This window comes from Miscanthus floridulus, chromosome 9, assembly GCF_019320115.1.
Source record: "Miscanthus floridulus cultivar M001 chromosome 9, ASM1932011v1, whole genome shotgun sequence".
In the NCBI taxonomy this organism is placed as follows: domain Eukaryota; kingdom Viridiplantae; phylum Streptophyta; class Magnoliopsida; order Poales; family Poaceae; genus Miscanthus; species Miscanthus floridulus.
The window spans coordinates 5569986-5592034 of record NC_089588.1 but is presented as its reverse complement, the minus strand read 5'-3'; the positions used below and the strand labels follow the sequence as shown (position 1 = coordinate 5592034).

At 45.5% G+C, this 22049-nt stretch overlaps 1 protein-coding gene and 1 pseudogene across 1 annotated transcript; one reads left to right on the top strand and one right to left on the bottom strand.

Annotated features, from left to right (window-relative positions):
• Positions 1 to 15185: 15185 nt before the first annotated feature.
• LOC136479129 (uncharacterized) lies at positions 15186 to 16181 on the bottom strand (annotated as a pseudogene).
• A 2209-nt stretch (positions 16182 to 18390) lies between these two features.
• Positions 18391 to 20659, top strand: LOC136479128 (uncharacterized). Its single transcript, XM_066477093.1, has 4 exons — positions 18391 to 18540; positions 19597 to 20088; positions 20296 to 20482; positions 20655 to 20659. Exons 1-4 carry the CDS (start codon positions 18391 to 18393, stop codon positions 20657 to 20659), a joined length of 834 nt encoding a protein of 277 aa, XP_066333190.1.
• Positions 20660 to 22049: the final 1390 nt, after the last annotated feature.

Below are 22049 nucleotides of genomic sequence, written 5' to 3'. Positions count from 1 at the left end.
TGTCGGGGTAGGTGGGAGCAGTGTTCCAACGGTTGTGGTCATGGGAGCACTATTGGCATGTGAGGAGCATCTACACATCACTATCGGTTTTAGTTTAAAAACTGACAGTGAATTGAGCCTTTTGTGTCGGTTTGAGCAACCGATTGTGATAGAAGATATCACTGCCAATTTTAAAACCAAAACTGGCAGTGAAGGGCCCTGCTGCAACTTTAGGTAAAAAAGTATTAAAAAAACAGTGTCAGTTTAGAGCCTGCCATCGTAGCCTTTTGTAAAAAATATAAAAAAGTTTGGCCCGCCTGAGATTCGAGCGCGGGTCACGAGGTCGAGAGTGTGCGGCCTTATCCGCTGAGTTAGGATAGGGAGTTCGGTTAGAATGGTTTTATTTTTTCTTTTATCCCATTATAATGCACTACTAAATAATAAATGCAAAATCAAAAAAGTTTGGCCCGCCTAGGATTCGAGCGCGGGTCTCAGAGTACAGAGTGCGCGGCCTTAACCGCTGAGCTAGGATAGAGAGTTCGCTTAGTTTGCTTTTCTTTATTTATTTATTAATAGAAATAATGCAGTTAGTTTATATTCTAAAATAACACAAAAATTGTGTTTTGATTATTTAATTCTATGATAATTAATTAATGGTATATAATTATCAAATAATAGTGTTTGTGAACATCATCTTAATATTTGATTACATAGTCAATAATTAAATTGTAGAGATGCGCACAAAATATAAATTAAATATTCAGTACGAATTACTGATACAACGTCTGCATAATGATTACATAGTTAATAATAATGTAACTATCTTTAGGTGCATCAACAATGAGGGCCTCATTATGATCAATTCGTACGTAAGCAGGTTCATCACCCTCTTGAAGGATAGGTAGGGGTACGTTTGCCCCGAATGGAGGCATTTCCTGATTGTCCCTGTAGTCTTCTTCGTCCGTCACTTCATCGACACCGACAATCTTCCTTTTCCCTTCTAGGACTACTTTTAGCCTTCCTTTTGTCTTGTTGTCCCTTGCATAGAAGACTTGCATAATATCTCTTGCAAGGACGAAGGAGTCGTCTCTATATGCAGTCTTAGTGAGATCAACGGTAGTGAACCTTTCGCTGTCAGTGTTGATTTCCTCGAGTCGGACCCACTGGCAGCGAAAAAGAGCTGCCTTCAACGAACCGTAGGCTAGCTCCCATATCTCCTCTATGAAACCATAGTATGTCGCATACATGTTGTCGTTCTCGTCGTGAGCATCAAAACGAACACCATAATTTTGGTATGTGCTCTTTCTATCTTGCTTTTTTGTGTAAAATGTGAATCCATTGATCTCATACCCTTGGTACTTAAGATATGTACTCGAAGGTCCCTTGGCTAAGGCATCCAGTTGATTACCCAACTTTATTCTAAGCAAGCGATGTCATAACCAGCTGACAAATTCCTCCTTATATTTTTTATCCAGCCAAGCCTATGACCTGCTCGGATACAGAGTTTGTAGCGATTGCCTGTGCTCATCAATGTATGGCATCACACCCTCGGCTTGCTGGAGAACAGTGAATTGTGCCTGTCTGAAAGAAATAGGGTCGTCTACTGTAACAGATTTCTCCCCGATCGTTCCTTTGCCATGTAGTCTTCCCTCATGACTAGATTCTAGAACTTCGACCCTTTTGATGTCCAGATAATATATGCAGAACTCAATGGCCTCCTCCGTTGACCAACCTTCAACCATGCCCCCTTCTGGCCTGAATCTATTCCTAACATACCTCCTAAAAACTTTCATCAATCTTTTGAAAAGAAACATCTGATGCAGGTACATTGGGCCAAGGGCTCTAATTTGGTCAACAAGATGAATGAGCAGATGCAATGAGATATCAAAGTAAGTCGACGAGAAATGCATCTCAAGCCTAATGAGAGTTTCAGCTATGTCCCGCTGCAGCTGCTCTAGCGTGGACACATCAATGACCTTTTTTGAGATCGTGTTGAAGAACGAGCAAAGCTTTATGATTGGGGTACGGACCTTTGGGGGGAGGATACCACGTAGGGCAACAGGGAGCAGTTGAGTCATAATGACATGATAGTCATGGGCCTTCATAGGGCCATAGTTGAACTTGAGTTCTTGCATGTTCACTAGCCTCTTCGGGTTCGTACAGTAGCCCGTCGGGACTTTGAGTTCATTGAAGAAAGAAATAAGCGCACGCTTTTCTTCCTTCTTCAATGTCCATGACGCAACCGAAAGTTCAAACTAGCCATTCTCTAGCTCCACGGGATGCAGCTCCTTCTTGATTCCCAAGTGTTGCATGTCTAGGCGTGTGGCTAGTGAATCCTTCGATGTCCCCCCCGGTGTCCATCAAGGTGTTAAGAGTGTTAGCGCACACGTTTTTAGTAATGTGCATGGGATCAAGACAGTGGCGTACACTCAGAAATGGCCAGTAAGGTAGTTTCCAGAAAATCAATTTTTTCTTCCAAATGCTCCCATCAGGCGATGCTACTGCATTGTCCCCCTTCCCAAGGATAACCTACAGTTTGTTGAGTTCTCGGAGTATCGCAGTCCCGTCTCGATATTTTGGAGCTAAGCGTTTCTCAATAGTACCGTTGAAATCTTTTCTGTTCCTGTGGTAAGGGTGATCCTTAGGTAGGAACCTATGGTGTCCCATATAAACTATCTTTGAGTTATATGGCTGATTTACCGCATCGGTGTCATCCAAGCACTTGACACATCTAGTATAGCCTTTTGTCTTCTCTCCGGACAACGAACCTCGACCTGGTAGGTCGGTGATTGTAGCGATAAGTACTCCCTTGATCGTGACATGTTCCTTTTTGTACTCGTCCCAAACATCCAGCACACCATTTTCAAATATCTCCACTAGTTCATCGATCACTGGTTCCAGAAACACATCAATGTCATTCATAGGCTGTCTTGGCCCTTGGATCAGTAGTGGCATCTAGATGTACGACCGCTTCATACAGACCCAAGGTGGAAGGTTGTATATACAGAGCGTCACTGGCTAGGTGCTATGATTGCTTCTAACCTGGTCGAAAGGATTCATCCCATCTGTGCTCAAAGCAAACCAAAGGTGCCTTACCTCTCCACTGATGTCCTTATAAAACATAGTATTGACAGTCCTCCAGTCATGCCCATCGGTGGGGTGCCTCATCATTGTATCTTTCTTATGCTCTTCGCCATGCCAGCGCAACAGCTTGGCTGACTTTGCACATGCAAACAGCCTATGCACCCGAGGAGCTATAGGAAAATACCAAACGACCTTTATGGGACCTCCTCTGGTCTTGGTACCCTCATCTGACGGCCCTTCCTTATACCGTGGAGCTTCACATTTGGAGCACTTGACCAAGTCTTTGTATTTTTCTCCATGGTATAATATGCAATCATTGGAACACGCGTGGATTTTTTTCAACCTTGAGGCCGATGGGGCAGATCATTTGCTTGGCCAAGTATGCCTTTTCTGGCAACTCATTTTTTTCTCGGAGCATTTTCCTTATTATACCTAACAACTGATCGAAGCCTTTATCGCTTAATCCGTTTGTCGATTTGAACTCTAACAGCATGATGTCGGCTTCTAGTTTGCTCATTGGACAATTCCTATACAATGGTGTTTTTCCATCTTGTCTCATTTTCTCTAGCTTTCTCAGTTGTCTTTCACTAAGACATCCGGTCCCTACATTACGTAGCAGCTGAGAAATGCCATCGTTATCCTCGGTGTCGTCAGCTAGCATGTTCCTAAACACATTATTAACTGTGGCCATAGGTTCTGTGTTGACACCGGGTTCCTCGTCAGCATCATGGATGGCTACGTCAGGCATGTCCACATCATCATCGTTTTCTTGTAGAACATTCACACCAACCTCGCCATGCATAGTCCATATCGTATAGTTTGGCATGAACCCCCTGGTAATCAAGTGCGATCATATAGATTCAATTTGACGAAAGTTCCTATGATTCTTGTAATCTTTACATGGGCAGAAGACAGGGTTCCCATTCCCAGCATGGGCTTTGGCATCGGTGATAAACTGGCTGACGCCATGCATGTATCGCTTGTCCGTTCGGGACAGATGCATCCACTCTCTATCCATCTCTGCACAAAAAAATACTGAGACAGTAATTACAAAGAATTAATAAGAAATCGAGCTTCATGAACAACAATTATAGCTCGAAAGTACCATTTTTAGAAAATATTATTGTACACTAATTATTGAAAAATTGAAATTAGTAGCCCCAGCCGTGTAAATTGAAAATCGTAGTAAAAAACAATTATTGCACAATATTGAAGAACAACTATTCTACTCTACTTCTAAGAACTAATTATAACATCACATACTAACAATGATGATCTTGACCACCATGGAATAATTAGCTAGGAATTTAAATGTGTTCATAGACACAAACCTTTTGAATGATGGATTCATCATAATTTGAGCCTTGCACAAATGTCCAGTTAGAAAAGTGCTCTCTAGAATAGAGAAAGAACTAGAATGAGAATCAAGCAATGTAGCCATCAAAAGAAGCTAATTAAGCAACAAAATCAACGGAGTTGATGTTTGTTACTAACCTTAAAGCAAAAAGATCAAGCTATTCTTCAAAATCCAAGCACTAGCTTCATGGTGAAGAGCAGCCGCAGCAATGGAGGGAAGGGTCCAAACGCGCGCCTCTGTTCTTGGGATGGAAGAGGGGAGGAAGGAGAGGACGGCTGCAGCCTTTTTGTGTTGTAGGCTTATCACCATCGATTCTTAGCTAGAACCGACAGTGATAGAGCACAATCACTGTCGGCTCTTGGCTTAAACCGGCAGTGATGAGTGGCCGCCAAAACACTACCGATTCAAATCACAAACCGACAGTGATGTGGTCCTTCACTGCCGGTTTTAGCCCAGCCCCAATCATTTTTTCATTTTCAAGCTCATAACCGGCAGTGAAGGTACATCACTGCTGGTTCTCACAAATCCAGCAGTGATGATGCCGGCAGTGATGTGCAAATCTGGCGTAGTGTGTACAGAGAGTATATAGCATATATATCATGCCACAGTGCTACGTAGTACATAATTAGTAGGAGCTGTGGTGTGGAGGGGCCAGACTATTAAATGAAGAAAAAGGAGTCTTATACTCGGCATTTAAGCCTGTGTCGTCGACTGTCGACCCATACTCCATTAGGGATAAGTCCATATACAATCGAGACTTGACTCATAAGTCATGATTAAGCCTTGTTGATGCTCATACATCCACCTCTCTATGTGTGTTGAGGTGGATTAAGCCTTGTTTGGATGTAGTCTAATTTACATCAATCTCATGTGTTGGGTTGGATTAGAACTTGAACTAAATTCCATCTTAACACATGTAGATTGAGGTGAATCCGACGACATCCAAACAAGGTCTAATGTGAAATTTTTTCATGTGTGTGTTGGGGTGGGTTGATAGTGAATTTAGTTTAAATTACACAACAATCCACCCAACACACATGGATTGTGCTGCGTATATGGGCATCCAAACATGCGTAACTTCATCATTTAAGTAGACATGACTGGGTGCCAAAAACCCTAAACTCTCTCGGCTAGCAACACTATAGCTGTCTCTCATTGGAGCGGCTGGCTGGATCGATCAATTTCGATCATGTTTATTTCATTTTTTGTTCTTGTAGAGTAGTTTTCTGGTGGGTTGAAATCGTTTTGGAAACCACTTTATAAAAACAACCCTAGTGGTAGCTTTGTTATAAATTATGCCAACTTTATAAGGAAGGCCCAAGAGACACCAAGTTTTTACGGATCCGGCTCCTCAAGTAAAAAACGACTAAGGGTGTGTTTGGTTGAGCTATGGCTGTAGAAAAATGCTGCTGTGGGCTATGAGTTGTGGGAAAGCTGCTGTGGGCTGTGAGCTGTAGAAAAACTGAAAGCTATTTGGTTAAACAAGTATAAAATATACCTTCTATCTTTATCTCTCTTAAAACAACTATGGAAGAGCTTTTTATTCCACCAATTTCGAAAAGCAGAAAGCCAAAAACCAAAAGCAGGGTCAAACCAGCTTTCAAAAATGTACTACGGAAAAGATGTTGCTTCTGAAAAAGCATCCTCCAAAAACAGCCCCTTTGGTTGGACTTTTGGCTTTTAGGACCAAAAGCCAAAGCCAAAAACCCAACCAAACGGAGCCTAAGTCTCCTCCAAACTCTATCGCCCAAGCCATTTCAGCACCTATTTGATATGGCTTCGTGACAGGAACAGCAAGGGCCAAGGGGAGCTAGAGCTGGCGACCAAATGCCCTTAGAATTTGCCGATGAATAAGATTTTGTTTTGTTTTCTGTGAACGGATTATTATTTTTCACTGAGCTTTATACGTATATAATAGTATAATAAGTTCCTGATTGATTGATGCACTAAAAGGGGATAATAAAAGTCGTGATGTGGTGGGCCGGCCACAAATTGGCATGTGTGTTGCCGTGTAGCGGTCCTTCTGAGTTAGCGGCGGTGAACTAGGGATGGATTAAGGAAGACGTACGGCAACGGGAGGTCAATGGTCCCCTGCTACTGCGAACGAGGTCAATGGTCCCCTGCTACTGCGAACGAGTGCTAGCTGCAGGCCAACATATGTCTCTGCTAATAAAAACCATTGGTCCATTCCTGATCTGATAGGGTCACTCCACAGTCCACACACGCTCCACCAGGCCACCGGCATTTGATATCTTTCTCAATCTTCTCCTTATATTGCCTAGCTACTTGCTCATAATAGCTCTCTCTACATATATGGACCACTCCACTTCACTCCACCAGCACCAGCAGCTTGATCCCTCACACACATGTAGGATAATATTGATATTTGATCATAGCACAATATCAAGAGGGGCTAACTAGGAACTATAACAAGCCTGGCAGTAGGGGTGGACAAAATATCCGATACCCAATCGCCAAACCCGAAGTACCAAAACCTGAAATACTCGATTATAATTTCGGATGGTAACCGTAAAAACCCGAATTTAATTCGGGTAATGTTCCCGGGTACCTGGATTACCCGGAATATCTCAAATATTTGCTCTTCTAGCTATTTCAAATATGACGACATTAAGTGCTTGACAATTGATTTCTTGTTAATTGATGTGAAGATATGAAGTGGTTTGAAAGATTGTTGTTTATTGCATTAAAATGCGGATGGAATTCTGTCAAAATTGTTGGTTTGTCAATTTCAAGTATATCGAGTAAAACCCGAACACGAATCATTGGGCACCTAAAATTTCATGTGGTACTTTTTTGGGGCCAAAATCGGATAGCAATTTCTAATACCCGAATTGCCCGTGGCGAATTTTTCAGGTTAACCGAATGCCCGCCCCTCCCCGGCAGTCATCTCCCCCTCTAGGGTTGTCTCTAGCCCTCACCACATCGACGACATGGCGGCTTGTCCCACCGACCCCATCTAGCTGCAAACCGACACCTGCATGCACAGCGTGACAGCTAGCTATATGGTAGTGTCGCCAACAACAATATTGACCTCGCCATGGAACCGGATCAAGGTTCCTTCATGCTTTGGGTGGCCATCGAGAACCTTTTTTGAAATGCATCACGTGATTACCATATTTGAAATTTCTTGATGAAACATTTTAGAGTATGTCATAAAGACATATATTTTGTTCCCTGGCCAAATTTTAGAATTTATAAAGAGTATCTGGATAGTGTTAAATTTCAAGAAACCAGAAAGTGACCAAGAAACTAATAAACGTCCTGTTCACTTGACTTATAAGCCGTACTTTTTCAGCCAACGAACAGTATTTTTCTCTCACAAGTGTAAAGTATATAAACTTTTTTTTCTTCCAAACTGTCATGTGGAATTTGAAGCAGGCCCGTCCCTGGGCTTGTGCTCGCCGTGCGACCGCGGCCTCAAATTTTCAGGGGCTCCAATCTCATGTGTAGAACCCAATAGTATATAGGCCTGGTCTATATTTTTTTGGCCCAAATTCTATGTATGCATAGCCCAAAATGATGTTTGCATCTGTTGCACTTCCTGGTACCGTCGACTCCTCCCCGTCCTCAGACTGTCTCCAAGGAAGGCATCCAAACCTAAAAGGGATAGTAAGAGATTCAAAATCAGCCTCCAACAGAGTACCTATACGGAAATACGGAAGATCTATTTTGGGTTGCCTGAGAGGCACAACCCAAATATGAGCATCCTCTCTCCTGAAAACCCATTTGCAAAAAGGATTCTCTTTTGGGTCTTATTGATAGAGAAGATGTCGAATAGATATTGAACATTTTGCCCGTAGCGCTACCCAAAGGACGAATGTGTCTTGTATTTTGGGTGTTGTTGTTGGAGATAGCCTCATCGTGCGTCTTCGTTCTTACGGGGCGCTAGTGGGCTGGCATGGGCCCCTTGTTGGGCTGAGGGCTGAGGCCTAAATAGGGAGGGAATTGGGTTCCTTCTGGGAGAAAATGGGCTGAGCCAAGGATGCATGCGCCCTGAAAATAGATACCGAATGGAATTTCCGTCCAGGTGGATGAATTTTTGGCCCATAGTGGAAATCCAATGAAGGACAGTTGGGTTTGCTTGATTCAAATTGGAACGGAGTTTCAAGACTCCGAGTTTGGATGTGATTTAGCGGAACAATTTAAAGAGCACATACAAATGCGGCATGCATATTTGATGTTTCCCTTTATAAATAAAAAATGCTATACAACACACGTGTTTTAGCACAAAAAAATACATGGATTTTTTTTTATCTCTCCCCCCTCTCTCTTTCTCACCGGTGACCACCGGCGCCGGCGCCGGCGACCGGCGAACCACTGGAGACCCAAGTGGAGGCCGTAGTCCAAGACTTGCAGCCGGCTGCTCCCTGCCATGGTGCGGCAGATGGTCATGTTAGCGAACGTGAAGCCCACCCTCGGGAAGCAGCACGTGGCGTTGAACTACCGGTACGCCCTCAGGAACTCCGGGCCCTGAAGCAAGGTCATCGTGTCCAGCGCCGCGAGCGACCTGTGCAGCACACTCCCCGTGCCGGCGAGGCGCGCCTCCAGGGCCTCCACGAAGCAGTGCGCCAGGCGTTGCGTGGCGTCCCCCGTCGGCGACGCATTCTGCTTTGACGGTGGCGGCGATGGATTTGTGATTTGTCCTTCCATAGAAAAAAATTATGATTTGTAATATGTGATCTGTGGAGGCTATAGGCTGGAGATAGAAGAAGGGTGGAGGCTGTTGGATCTTAATCCTATGGTGCAAAAAAATCCATGTGTTGAAACTGCATAAAACACATGGTTGTGTAGTAGACAAACTCTTATAAATACTAGCAAATATGCACGTGTGTTGCTGTGGGAGAAGTGTCACGTGATTGGGAACCGCATGATCCTTCTTTCTCCTTCTCGGCGCTGCCGCCCCGCCCCTGCTCTTGCTTGTGCACACTGCCTCACGCACCCCTCATCCGCCGCCCCCTCCATTGGGCTTCTAACACCCACAGTCGGCGGCTCACGCAGGATCACTGCTCCACCAACCTCCCACGTTGCCCCCACCCTAACCACAGAGCTCCTGCCAACTACACCGGCACGACGCCCCCCCCCCCCCCCCCCGCCGCCGCCGCCAGCCCTGCACAAACCGTCATCTCCCACCACCCCGGAGAGCGGTGCCCACGTCGTCTCGGCCACCATCACCGCCATGTTGCAACCACCAACCCAAACCCTCTTGTACACTTGTCGGTGAGTGAATTCTCTCCTGGAACCATGACCCCCGCCGCCAGGCGGCTCTTCTTCCTCTCCGGCGGGGTGCAAACGCACGGCCCATCACATGTCTAAATTTGCGCTAGGAAAAAAAAATACAAAAACCACGAAAAAGCATACCAAACTAAACTCGGAAAAAGAAAATAGTAAACCTAAAATTGTTTTGATAAAGTACTCGCCTACTCTAGTATTGTGTAGATTTTGGGTATCTCACTGATCCAGTGTAGACTGCTGACAGGTTATGTTTATTTTGTTAGCAATGCGTTGCTAACTATTGAGTTGTGGTTACTTGTATGAGCACGGATCATGAGTCCGGACTCACATGTGGGACATGGAGGGCGTGAGCGCATTTTGGAAAGTAAAAAAGAATAGGAGACTCATAATATATTTATTATTTTTATTTATAAGAAAAAGTAGGAGATAAAAAGAAAAGAAATGTGAGTTGTCGTTACTTGGATGAGCACGAATCATGAGTCCGGACTCACATACGGGACATGGAGGGCATGAGCGCATTTTGTAAAGTAAAAATTAGGAGGCTCATAATATATTTGTTATTATTATGTTTGTTTATAAGAGTGGGAGATAAAAAAAAGTGAAGAAAAAGTCACGTACCCCACGTACAGAACCGATGGTGCGAAGAGGAAACGGAAAAATAAAAAGAAAACGGAAAGGGACACGTGGACGGGAGAATCGGAAATAACAGACGGTTCATGGAGAAAAACGAACACGGTTTTTTAGATGTGATGGCGAGGCCGAGCCACTTTAGGATTAGGTTGGACGAAAAATTATTAGGGGCAGAAATTTTACGGTTCATGGAGAAAAACGGACACGGTTTTTTTAGATACGATGGCGAGGCCGAGCCACTTTAGATTAGGTTGGATGAAAAATTATTAGATGCAGAAATTTTGCCTCTTTAGTACTCCCTCCGTTCCTAAGTCTCCAGCGTATTAGCCATCGGCACAGTGACCAAGTAGCAGCAAAGGAGTGCCGATTTGCTTTTAATCGCCGCAGTCTTCTTAATGTCCCAGCGTCCATTCGTTTGCCCAATTAATCACGCGCTGATGCCGCTGAAAACGCCGTCAACCCGCTCACATACTCCGCGCGCTCATGTACGTAACCCTGCGCGGCAGCGCTCACGTAATTTCGCGCGCTCACGTATGTACCCCTGCACGGTCGTGCTTTTTCGTTTGATCTTCCATTAGAACAAAATTTAGCCACCAAAGCATCAAATTTTCATTGCCCGCCACTCTAGTTCGATTTTTCCATGGCCTATATAAATCACCATGGAGGATCGCTATGCCCAGGTAATTCCAGCGAACTCTCCCCCTCGCTTCTCTGTTTCTCTGCCTCATTCATGCTGCAGTACCAAAGCAATGCCTGGATTAGGGATCGATTTGAACCTACAGCCACCCGACTCAGGCCAAATCTATCCCATAGATTGGGATGACGTTGCGGAGTTTGATGGCCCTGCTCATGAACTCGATTATGACATGGTGTGGGACAATGGAATAGAAGGTGCTCCTTCGCTCATTTTTCTGTTTTACCATGTCCTCCTTCTGGTTATGGTTTCATTCTTCCTTTTTTTGTTTCATGCCATAGATGACGAAGATGGAGCAGATGGAGTGCAAGGTGATGGTGCAGCCTATGGAGTTCATGTTTCTTCAGACGCAGCAACAGATGGTGTTCAGGTTCCTTCGGTGCAAGGAGATGCAGCAGCATCAGATGGTTAGTTTATGATTCTTTTCCTTTCAGTGTATGAGTGTCCAGTTCATTTCAGTTTAGATGTTGCTTCATAGAACAGTCCCGTAGAATCTAGTTTCAGGTTAGTGTGTTGTCGGACAGCTACATTGTACAAACCATTTTCAGTTATCTGTGATTCAATGTAGCCCGGTTAGCTTCAGGTTTCAGTTATGTGTGATTCAATTTTTTAAGCATTATGTTTGCAAGTTCTAACGCCAAGAAAAGGAAGTTCTATCCTGATGATCTAAAGATCACCATTTACCTTGACTTGTTGTCAAAAACTGATCCACCTATTCTTCGTCGTGGAGTTTCGAAATCAGTTTCTGGAAAATTTGATGTCCCTTTAAGAGTTGTACAGTCCATTTAGAAAAATGGTCAAGATGGTGGAATACAAGGAATTGTAAACAAGTATTCCAAGAACTGTGATAGGAAACGAGTAGAAATTGATTTGGAGGCCATAAAAAACATTCCTCTAAAACAGCGCTCTACCTTTCAAGACCTCGCTAATGCTTTAGGAGTGAAGAAAAGCACTCTTTATAAGCGTTTCAAAGAAGGCTACTTTCGTCGGCACACTAATGACCTTAAGTTTAGTTTGACCGATGAGAACAAAAAAGCTCGGGTAAGATATTGTTTGTCCATGATGAATGGTTTACCTTTCAAACCATTGTACAATGTTGTGTACATTGACGAAAAATGGTTCTATAGGACACGTAAGAACCAAAAATATTATCTGGCCAATGATGAGGAAAGACCACAACATTTTGTTAAAAGCAAGAATTTCATAGAAAAGGTAATGTTTCTAGCTGTGGTTACAAGGCCTAGATATGATGCAAATGGAAATTGCACATTTGATGGTAAAATAGGGATTTTCCCTTTTGTCAAGGTAGAACCAGCAAAAAGAAAGAGTCCAAATAGGGAGAGAGGTAAGACATTCTTCAATTTTTTGTATGCTTTACATAACTTTGTCTTGGTGCCTAACATAAGTTTCTTTGCATTTGCAGGTGACCCTGTAACAAAGCCCATGGCGTCGGTAACAAAGGATGTAAGCCAAGACTTTATGGTGAACAAAGTTCTACTAGCATTGAAGGCAAAGTGGCCAGCCGGAGAAAGAGGGATGCCAATCTTCATACAACAAGACAATGCAAGGACTCACATTGCCGTAGATGATCCAGCGTTTGTGCAGGCCGCCCAAGCTGATGGTTGGGACATTAGGCTAACATGCCAACCTCCTAACTCACCTGATCTGAATGTCTTGGATCTTGGATTTTTTTGCAGCAATCCAAGCTTTGTTTGAGAAAGGTACACCAAACAACATTAACGGTATTGTCAAGACGGTTGATGAGGCATATCAGAACTATCCGGTGGATAGATCGAACCGAATTTTCCTAACCCAGCAGGGTTGCATGATGGAGATCATGAAGCATAACGGCGGGCAGCACTACAACATCCCTCACATGAAGAAGAAGACCCTGGAGCTGCAAGGACGTCTTCCCATGACTCTGAAGTGCCCTTTGCAGCTTCATAATCAAGCCATGCAATTCGTCGGTACTTAGAATTGTTTTAGTCTAGATACAATTAGCATGCGTGGGTACTTATAAGTGTTTGTTTGTCAGATGAGGTTCAGTAAGGAGTTGCAATGATCTATTAGCCTGAATTCAAACTGCAAGCAAAATTAAAAATTCCAGATTTCATCGACAACTCGTGATAAACTTGTTTACACTGTCCAGATGACATCCAACATCAAAACAAAAATCATCGATAAAACTAAACCAAAGCATACCCGTGAACAAGGCCACGTCCAATCCAAAACAAAGTAACAGAGGCATCGTGTACATGCTGTTCATGTTGTCCATACAAAAGAGGAAGGTAGACAGGGAGCAGCAAGCTAGTGCAATCTTCTATTTCCTTGTCAGATTGAAACTTGGTTACCTCAGTTGATGCAAGTTGCATTAGAGCATGAAAGACGTCAGCATCATCTTCTTCGGCAGGGGCAATCTCCTGCTGATCCTCTTCTTCTTCGACGCATGAATCCGGCGCCCAGTTCACACCACGATGGCGCTGAGGATCGACGATGGCTTGGGCACTCGATGGCGCGGTGTCGCGGTCACGGAAGAGGCAGTACATGGGCAAACGGAGGAAACGTCGGATACGTATAAAAGCTAACAGAGCTGGCGGCGTAGTAAAGATTGCGCAGATGAAACGAGGCGACGGAGACCGGGAAAGAAGCCTGCGCTACCGAGAAAACCGGGAAAGAAGCTAATACGACGGAGACTAGTAGAAAAACGAAAAACGCTCAGGCGACGGAGACTTAGGAACGGAGGGAGTATTAAGTATGGATAAAATTATTTATGCTACAACTATATAATACCTCTGTTCACTAGTGATCAGTGTATTTTAATTAAGGAAAAAGTCAAACAAAATATATGTTAACCTCAATTTCTCTCTTATAATACATTGTCAATTGCTAAAAAAAATCCTTGTTCCAAACTATAAATCGTTTTGACTTTTTTTGTACATTTATTTTGATATGTATATAGATATAATGTATGTCTAGATATATAATAATTTTTTTATGTCACGAGGTCATTTAGATGGTCGGAACCGATCCGTTTCTCAGGAGAATCTCAAGAATCGGTGCCAAACAGAACTTTCATCCAGTGATCCACAGCCTGAACGTTTCGCAGTTTCTTCACTAGAGTTCGAGACAGTTGTAGGCTGGTTTCTCCCGATCGATTCGGTTTCTGGTCCCTCTTTCTACAATAGTGATCGTACTTTTTTAGTTAGTCCTTTTTTAAAAATGAGTTGTATTTATGTTGTTCTTCGCCTACAAAAAAATCTTGACATTTTTTGAAGAATATTTTAATTTATATAATTTTTATGAAATGTTTTTAGAAATCTGAATCCAGTCTACCAACCAAACGATTTGATAAAGTAAATTCGATTCATTATCAAAAACATTTCTTGAAAGAATTTAGATCCGAAACGTTTCTATAAAAATCTGAATCTGTACCGAACACACATTACTTATCAGAAGCCTCCTCACATGTCAAATAGGTACACTAGACTATGTCACGTAGGTTTCCGGTTTCCATCCATATTGTTTGTTTCCATGTTCACACGTATTCCATTTGCATCCCCGTTTCCAGCTATCCTTGTCCCGTTCTCATTTTTTGACATATTCCAGTATATGTCGTTTTCATTCCCATTTTCAACTATACGGGTCCCGTCATTTATTTGCGGCGATTAAATTCAGAAATAGAAATAATTAATAAGTCTTTTTTGCTAGTTTTGTGTCAGCTTTTATCCCTAGTTGGCAAACAGGTTGCCGAACTGCACGAGGGACGCCAACACCACGTAGCCTCACTGCGATGTGCCGTGTGTGCGGACGTCAATCCGTTTATTTGGTAGAGTTTTGGCTCGCTAAAATAGTCTTTAGGTGTGGCTTTTCCGAAGAAGCAACTATTTCTGGCTCTTGAGTAAAAATGGAAACTCTTTTTTGTCTGTATTTTTTAAAATATATATATATATATATGGTAAAAGAGCTTCTCATAGTTATGAAAAAGAGAGAATTATTTATTTGGCACTGAAACAAACCAGTGTTTCGTATTTGGCACTCGAAAATTTGAACTTTCTTATCTGGCATCAAGTTGAAATTTCCTTTCGTAAATGGCACTACCGTCCGTTTTCATCGGTCATCTGTTAGTTGACTGGTTCTACCGTGTCAGTTTTTTCTCCGTATGTCCAATGTATCCATCTGCTAGATACGTCACCTGAAATTTGGCCGAGCCCCCGTAATCCCAGATCCCGGACCTTCTTCCCCGGCTCTGTGCCACTGTGCGAGGCTCTCCTCCGCCGCGGCGCGCCGCGCCTCGTACAGGCGCTCGTGCGCGGACCTCCTCCTGCCGCCGCGGTGCCCGGCGCCCCGCCCCTCCCCTTCGCGGGTGACGGAGATGGAGATGGTGACGATGCGCTCGGCTTCGCCGCCGCGGTTGGCACAGTTGGAGCAGCGTGGTGGGAATGCTGCTGCAGGTGGTGGGTGGTCTTGCCGCCGTCCGACATGCTGCGGTGGAGCAGGTCCTTGAGGAACCCGCCATAGCGGCGGGATCCCCGGGAGGATGAGGACGATGTGGAGGAAGCAGAGGAGGCGGTGGACGAGGACGATGACGAGCGCGATGCCGCGGGGGTCGCTGCCGCCAGATGCTGCGCCTCGTCGTCGGACTCGGCCTCCGGCATGGGTTGTGCAGGCGCGTGCGACGCGGTCCACCAGTGTGTGCGGAACGGGGACATCGAGCGCGCCTTCTGGCGCAGGGAGCAGCTCCGGACACGGCCGCGGTCGTCGGCAGCCTCCTCCTCTACCCGCTCGGCGTCAGCGTGCCGCCCGTCTGCGGCGGCGTGGGGGAAGTCCAGCAGCAAGGCCGGGTCCGGGTGCGGCAGCAGCAGCGCGGCGGACGGGGCGGATCTGGCTGTTGTGGAAGAGCTCGTTGGCGGAGGACATGGCGGCGGCGGAGGGCGACGGGAAGCGTGAGGAGAAGTCGAAGTCGAAGTCGAGGACGCCGGGGATGGTGTCCTTGCTGCCACCGCCGGGGCTGGTCGACGCGCTGAAGAAGAAGTGGGACGGGGACGGGTACGGGTCCCGGTCACGGGTGGGGCTGGACGGCGCGCTGACGAAGGGCGTGGAGTAGGCGTGCTCATGTAGGCCATGCTCACCTTCGCGCGGCCATGGCGGAGCGGAGCTCCAAGCGCGCGCGCTCGCCGTTGCCATGGCCAGCCGAGGGCGAGGCCGACCACCATCTGCGCGACAGTAGCACCCCCGGCCCTTGCGCGCAAGACCGGCGGCGGCTCGACAGCTCGCTCGCGCGCTTGCCCGGCAGCAGCATGGCGGCCTGCTCGCGCGTGCTCGCCGGCCATGGCGCGCTGCCTTCTCGTCGGCGCTGTCCATACGAAAATACTTGAATTTCCCTATTTGGCATCGTGGGTTTCTACTGTAAACAAGGGTATCCGTGTCTTTTTGCCAACCACTTAACACCGTTACTGTACTAAATGGACGGCAGTGCCATTTACGAAAGGAAATTTCAACTTGATGCCAGATAAGAAAGTTCAAATTTTCGAGTGCCAAATACGAAACACTGGTTTGTTTCAGTGCCAAATAAATAATTCCCCCTATGAAAAAATAGTGAAATATCTAAAATTCTTTTTATTCTTTCATTATTCTTATCTCTTTTCATTTCTCTTCTCTTTCCACATTATCCGCTCGCCTCCTCCACCTCCGAGCCGGTCTCAACTTGCCTCACCTCGCTTTGCCTCTGCCGACATTGTCCACCTCCCACTCTTCCATCTTCCGCCACACCAGCCTCCTCCTACCCAACTACGCCTTCATCCCTAGCTCGTCTCGTGCCGTCCCCACCTTGCCTCACTCCGCGTCCACCCTTCCCATCCCATGTTGCCATCGTCTTGCCCCTCCTCCCCCCTCCCTCTTTCGCGCCTTGCCACCATTCGCCCCGCCCAAGCTCCTCTCTCGCACCTATTGTGGGCAAAATAGAGCAACATCGCACGCTGGGTTCACGAGAGCAAGAGAGAGCCGGGTGAGAGTTCTCTTTTTTGAGCTCCCATTCCCTCTCTGCAATCCTTTGAACATGTTTTTAGAGCTTCATTCTTAGTTGGACAGAGGAACATTTAATTTACGGAGCCGCAAAATTGCTCATGGAGCTATACCAAACGCGAGCCAAATTGAGTTATACACAATTCCATTAACACACTAGAACCAAGCAAAATTGCCAAAACAAGAGTTTACTTACAAACTCAGGGGCTTGGCTCATAGACACAAAACACATGCTCCAAGAGTTGCCAAACAATCTGCCACCAAAGTTGTATTTTTCTATTATTATAGGTTGAGTTATACTGGAAGTAAATTCAGATGGCATAAAGTCTCTAATCTATCTAGTTAAGCATCCAATTGAACTCGGATCTATCTACACAAATTTCAGTACTGACGCTAGGACCGCTACACAAGTAAATAGATCTATCTAGAACAATATTCATCGTGCCTAGCTATACAAGTAGATCAAGGCCGTTTTCAGGAGGATTTCTCCTTTATGCTACAGTAAATAGATGGAGGGAAGAAGGTAGAAGGACTGTCGCTGAAAGTGCATACATAACATCAGCCCAAGCGGACTGGACTCAGCTTTCTGAAACAAAAGGTGCATTGTCGGATTTCCGTCAGGCTAGCCGGTGGCGCAAACCTTAACCAGGCGTCCTCAAACTGAATTCAGTCAACCCTGAAACAAAAGAGGGTGGCTGGGGGTTCGTAATCCGTGATGAACATGGCCGGCGGTGGCGTCAGGATCTAGTCGTGAAGAACATCTTCTGGACGCCTTGCCACGCGGAGGCGCTTGGATGCATGGCAGGACTGCAAGCGGCAACCAGGCTGGGGATCATGCGTATAAACATTGAGGTGGACTTCTCTGCTCAAAACGGCCCTCGAAACAGACGAGTTTAGGCTAGCGCCGACCGGGGGTATTATCACCTAACTGAAACATATCATTAGCACGGAGTTTCTCCATTGTCTTGTATTGGTTTGCCGCATAAATTGTAACGTGGTAGCGCATGCTTTAGCTGCTGCTGGTTGTAATCTTCCAAGTGGGTGCTATAATAGCAACTCCAGCAAGGGCACCCAAATCAGAGCCCCTACTTTATATTTGGGTGCGCTCCCCTACTTTTATTGGCCGAACAAATTTATTCCACTTCAGCAGCAGCCCTAAATAAGAGCCACCAAATCCATATTAGCAGACAATGATACGAGGGAACCATACGTCATTGAGTCAAACCGTTCGTCCCCATCCTTCACACAGATCTCGTCGGCGCAGAGGGAGGCGCGCCTGAGCGGTTGAGGGAGGCACGGCCGAGCTGCTCCCACCGGCGGAGGGAGGCATGTTCGGGATGCTCCAGCGCCGGCGGCGGAGGGAGGCACAGCCATGGCCGTGCTCGCCGGTGCCGCTCTTGTGCTCGACATAGCTCCCGTGCTTGCCGCGGCCATGGCTCCCGTGCTCCTGTGGTCCCGTGCTCGCCATGGCTCCCGTGCTCGCCGGAGGGACGAGCTCGCGCCATGGCCGGGCGGCACCATGGTCAGGACGAGCTCGCGCCATGGCCAGGGGCTGCGCCAGGGAGAAGGCCGTGCCGAGGTAGGGCCGGCGTCGCGGAGGAGACCGCGCCGGGGAGGGGTCGCTTCCGGGGCAGTGGTTGCGGGTGGGGACCAGTCGGGGGAAGTTTCGGGGTTGGGTTGAGAGCCAAGAGGAATGGGTCTAGACGAGGGATTTGAGTGGCTAGCCAATTTTGGGGGTCCGAGCAGGGTCCTGCTGGAGCACGTGTTTTTGACCTGAGACCTCATATTTAGCTATAGGGGTTTAAGTAGGAGTTTTACTGGAATTACTCTAACACTTAGGAGGAAGTTCCTTGTGAGTTTGAGGATTTGGTGTCTAGCGATTTAGCTGGTTTAGACGAGTAATAAAGCATACGAGGTTTCAAAAAGGAAAAAAACAGAAGAATCACAAGTCGTGGCCTCTCCCGCCTCTAACGTGGCTATGTGAGGAACATTGATAACTGCAGAGGCAGGCGGAAAGAAGAATCCACAAGCCAAGGACAAAAGTAATGACAATTTGAATAGAAGACTGATGGGGGCCTTTAGAAGGTTGTTGGACGATCTGGAGCTAAAAGAGCTGAAGTTGCAGGGAAGAAAATTCACTTGGTCCAACAATAGAACTCAAACACGAATTGACAGAGCTTTCTGCACTGCTGAATGGGACCTCATGCTTCCAGATTGCACACTACAAGCAGTCTCTTCCCTGGTGTCTGATCACTGTCCATTGCTGCTAGTAGGCAACACCTCTATCAAGCGTTTTCGAGGGTTCAGGTTTGAATCCTTTTGGCCAAAACTGCCAGGCTTTCTTGAGGTGGTGCAGCAAGCGTGGAACAGAAGCCTATCAGTCACAAATCCCTACCTTCGGCTCCATACTAAGCTTCAGAGGACGGCTGCGGCTTTGAGAAGTTGGGCCCAGTCAAAAATTGGCAATTGTAGATTGCTGCTGGCAGCAGCAAAACAACTCATTTGGATTTTTGATGTAGTCCAGGAGTATAGAATGCTGAGTCAGGATGAGCTACATTTTTACACTCAATTGAAACAGCGTTATTTAGGCCTCACAGCAGTGGACAAGCTCAGGGACAAGCAATGCTCAAGACTGTCTATAATCAGAGCGGCCGGCACCAACTCCAAGCTCTTTTATATCAGAGTAAATTCAAGGAAAAGGAAAATTTTCATTCAAAACTTGCAATATAATGGAACTATGATGTATACACAACAAGAGAAGGAGCAGGTTGTGTTCGAGCATTTCGGCAACCTATTCTGCAACACGGGAAGCATATCACACACTTTGAACTGGGAAATCCTAAATATAAATCCAGAGAACCTCTCCCACCTTGAGGATGTTTTCTCGGCTGATGAGGTCAAAGCAGCAATAAATGATTTACCTTCAGACAAAGCGCCCGGGCCTGATGGTTATATTGGGGTCTTCTACAAATCGGCGTGGGAAATAATCAAACATGATATTATGGCAGCTGTGAATTTTTTCTACAATCAGCATGACCAACACCTTAAATCTGTGAATGCTGCGCACATTGTACTGATCCCAAAGAAAATTGAGGCAGCTTCCCTTTCTGACTTTCGACCAATAAGCCTGACACATAGTGTGGCCAAACTGCTCTCCAAACTTATGGCATCAAGACTAGCCACTGTCCTTGGCTCACTAGTATCGAGATGCAAAAGCGCCTTCATTACGAAAAGAAACATTCATGACAATTTTCTGTATACACAATGTGTGAAATAGGAATTACACAAGCATAAGCAATCATCTTTATTCTTCAAGCTGGACATTGCAAAGGCGTTTGATTTGGTCAGATGGGACTATCTACAGGAAATTCTACAAAGGTTAGGATTTGGCCCTCGTTGGCGTGCTTGGGTCACTGCTCTTCTGAACTCGGGCTCCTCGGCTGCTTCTGTGAATGGAGTGAGAGGTCAGTGGTTTAGTCATGGAAGAGGCTTACGACAGGGCGACTGTTGACGGTCGTTAACATCAATTATAAACCGTCAACATATCCTGTATATATACATAATTTCATCACCAAACATAGGTTTAGGGATTTAAACTAATAAATTTCACGGGTTTTGGTGAATCTGTGTTTGCAGAATGATTTAATAAAAAAACCATCAAGGGAGACCTATTCGTCAAAGTAAATCACGTTTATCCGCGACGGTAACGACTTAGAAAGACTCTAGAAGACACCAGAAGACTCACCACCAAAGAAGACCGCGAGGGGCTGCCAAGTGGGGCCGACCGACCCCACCTGCAGGCCGGCCAGCCCATGGGACCCACATGTCATGCTCTCCTTTGAACGTCGGTTCCCCACCGCCTCCTAGATTGCATCTACGTCGTCCTTTTAAGTCGGTTTCATCCGAGGGTCCAAAATTGATGCTACCCCCTATATATACAGTCCAGTACCCCCTCCAGATCAAACCCTAATTCATATCCTCCTCGTCGGGATTAGAGTTAGCTATCAAGAGAAGATTAGTCCTCTATAGGTTCTAATCTTGTAAATAGAAATAGTGAGATAGAGAGCGAGAAAAGAGTTTGAAGGAAGTGTCAGCCTGTCGGTGCTCTTTCTACGGCTTGTACCTTGGCAGATCCAAGTTATATCTGAACTTGCATCTGAGATTTCTCTATTAATCAACTTCTGATTCAAGTAAGCATCTTGTTTATATTGTTCATCAGGATTGCGACTTTTTTGAGTGTTTTATTCCTATTCTAGAGGGAGTAAATTATTAATCATAAGTGTAAGTGTGGTGCTTAGACTTGGGTTAATCGTGGATGCACCCTCCATTATGGATCGGTGGTAGCTCGCAAGGGTGACTCTTATAGCCTCATTGAATTGAATCCTCTATAGTCTATCTCCTGTTTGTAGGCCAAGTAGGACCCGATTACGAAGAAAAACATCCTCTGTTGGTGTCTTTCCCTAGTAATATCTCCAGTTGAATAGTAGAAGACATAGCTTATAGAAGTCAGAATAAGAGAATCTTAGTTATCCTCTCTACGCTATTGTTTATCCTAATGTTGTTGCTACCCTTAGTTAAGTTAGACCGTAGTTAGTCTCACACGTTTTCCTGTGGATACGATATTTGGAATACTTCCGGGTGAAAGCTACAGTAGTATCCGTGCGCTTACGGATTTATCTGTGTGCGTTAATAAATACTAACAAGCTTTCTGGCACTGTTGCCGGGGAAACAGTTGCTGAATTAACTATGAACCTAGCTTAATTTTTTATCTTTTGTTTTACTTTTTTCTTTTAGCATGGATAACACACCTATATATCAATATGCTAAACCCATGAGTGCAAGCCGAAAGCCACCAAAATCTTCAGAGCCTATCCTAACACCTGGCTATGAGCTACGCCCGTGTTTAATTAAATTGATTTGAGAACCATCCTTCTCGGGAGAAGGCAATGAAAACCCATACTCATACCTATGGGAGTTTGCACAGACTTGTGCATGCTTGCGTATCGCTGGCATGTCTGATGAAACCTTAAT

Bases quoted from the DNA above. Each gene is read 5' to 3' on its own strand.
- LOC136479128 (XM_066477093.1), top strand. From the start codon at position 18,391: ATGGCCGTGCTCGCCGGTGCCGCTCTTGTGCTCGACATAGCTCCCGTG. The intron at 18,541-19,596 runs GTCAGGACGAGC...CAATTGAAACAG, and splicing joins CATGGCCGGGCGGCACCATG to CGTTATTTAGGCCTCACAGC. The intron at 20,089-20,295 runs GTACTGATCCCA...TGTGTGAAATAG, and splicing joins CTGTGAATGCTGCGCACATT to GAATTACACAAGCATAAGCA.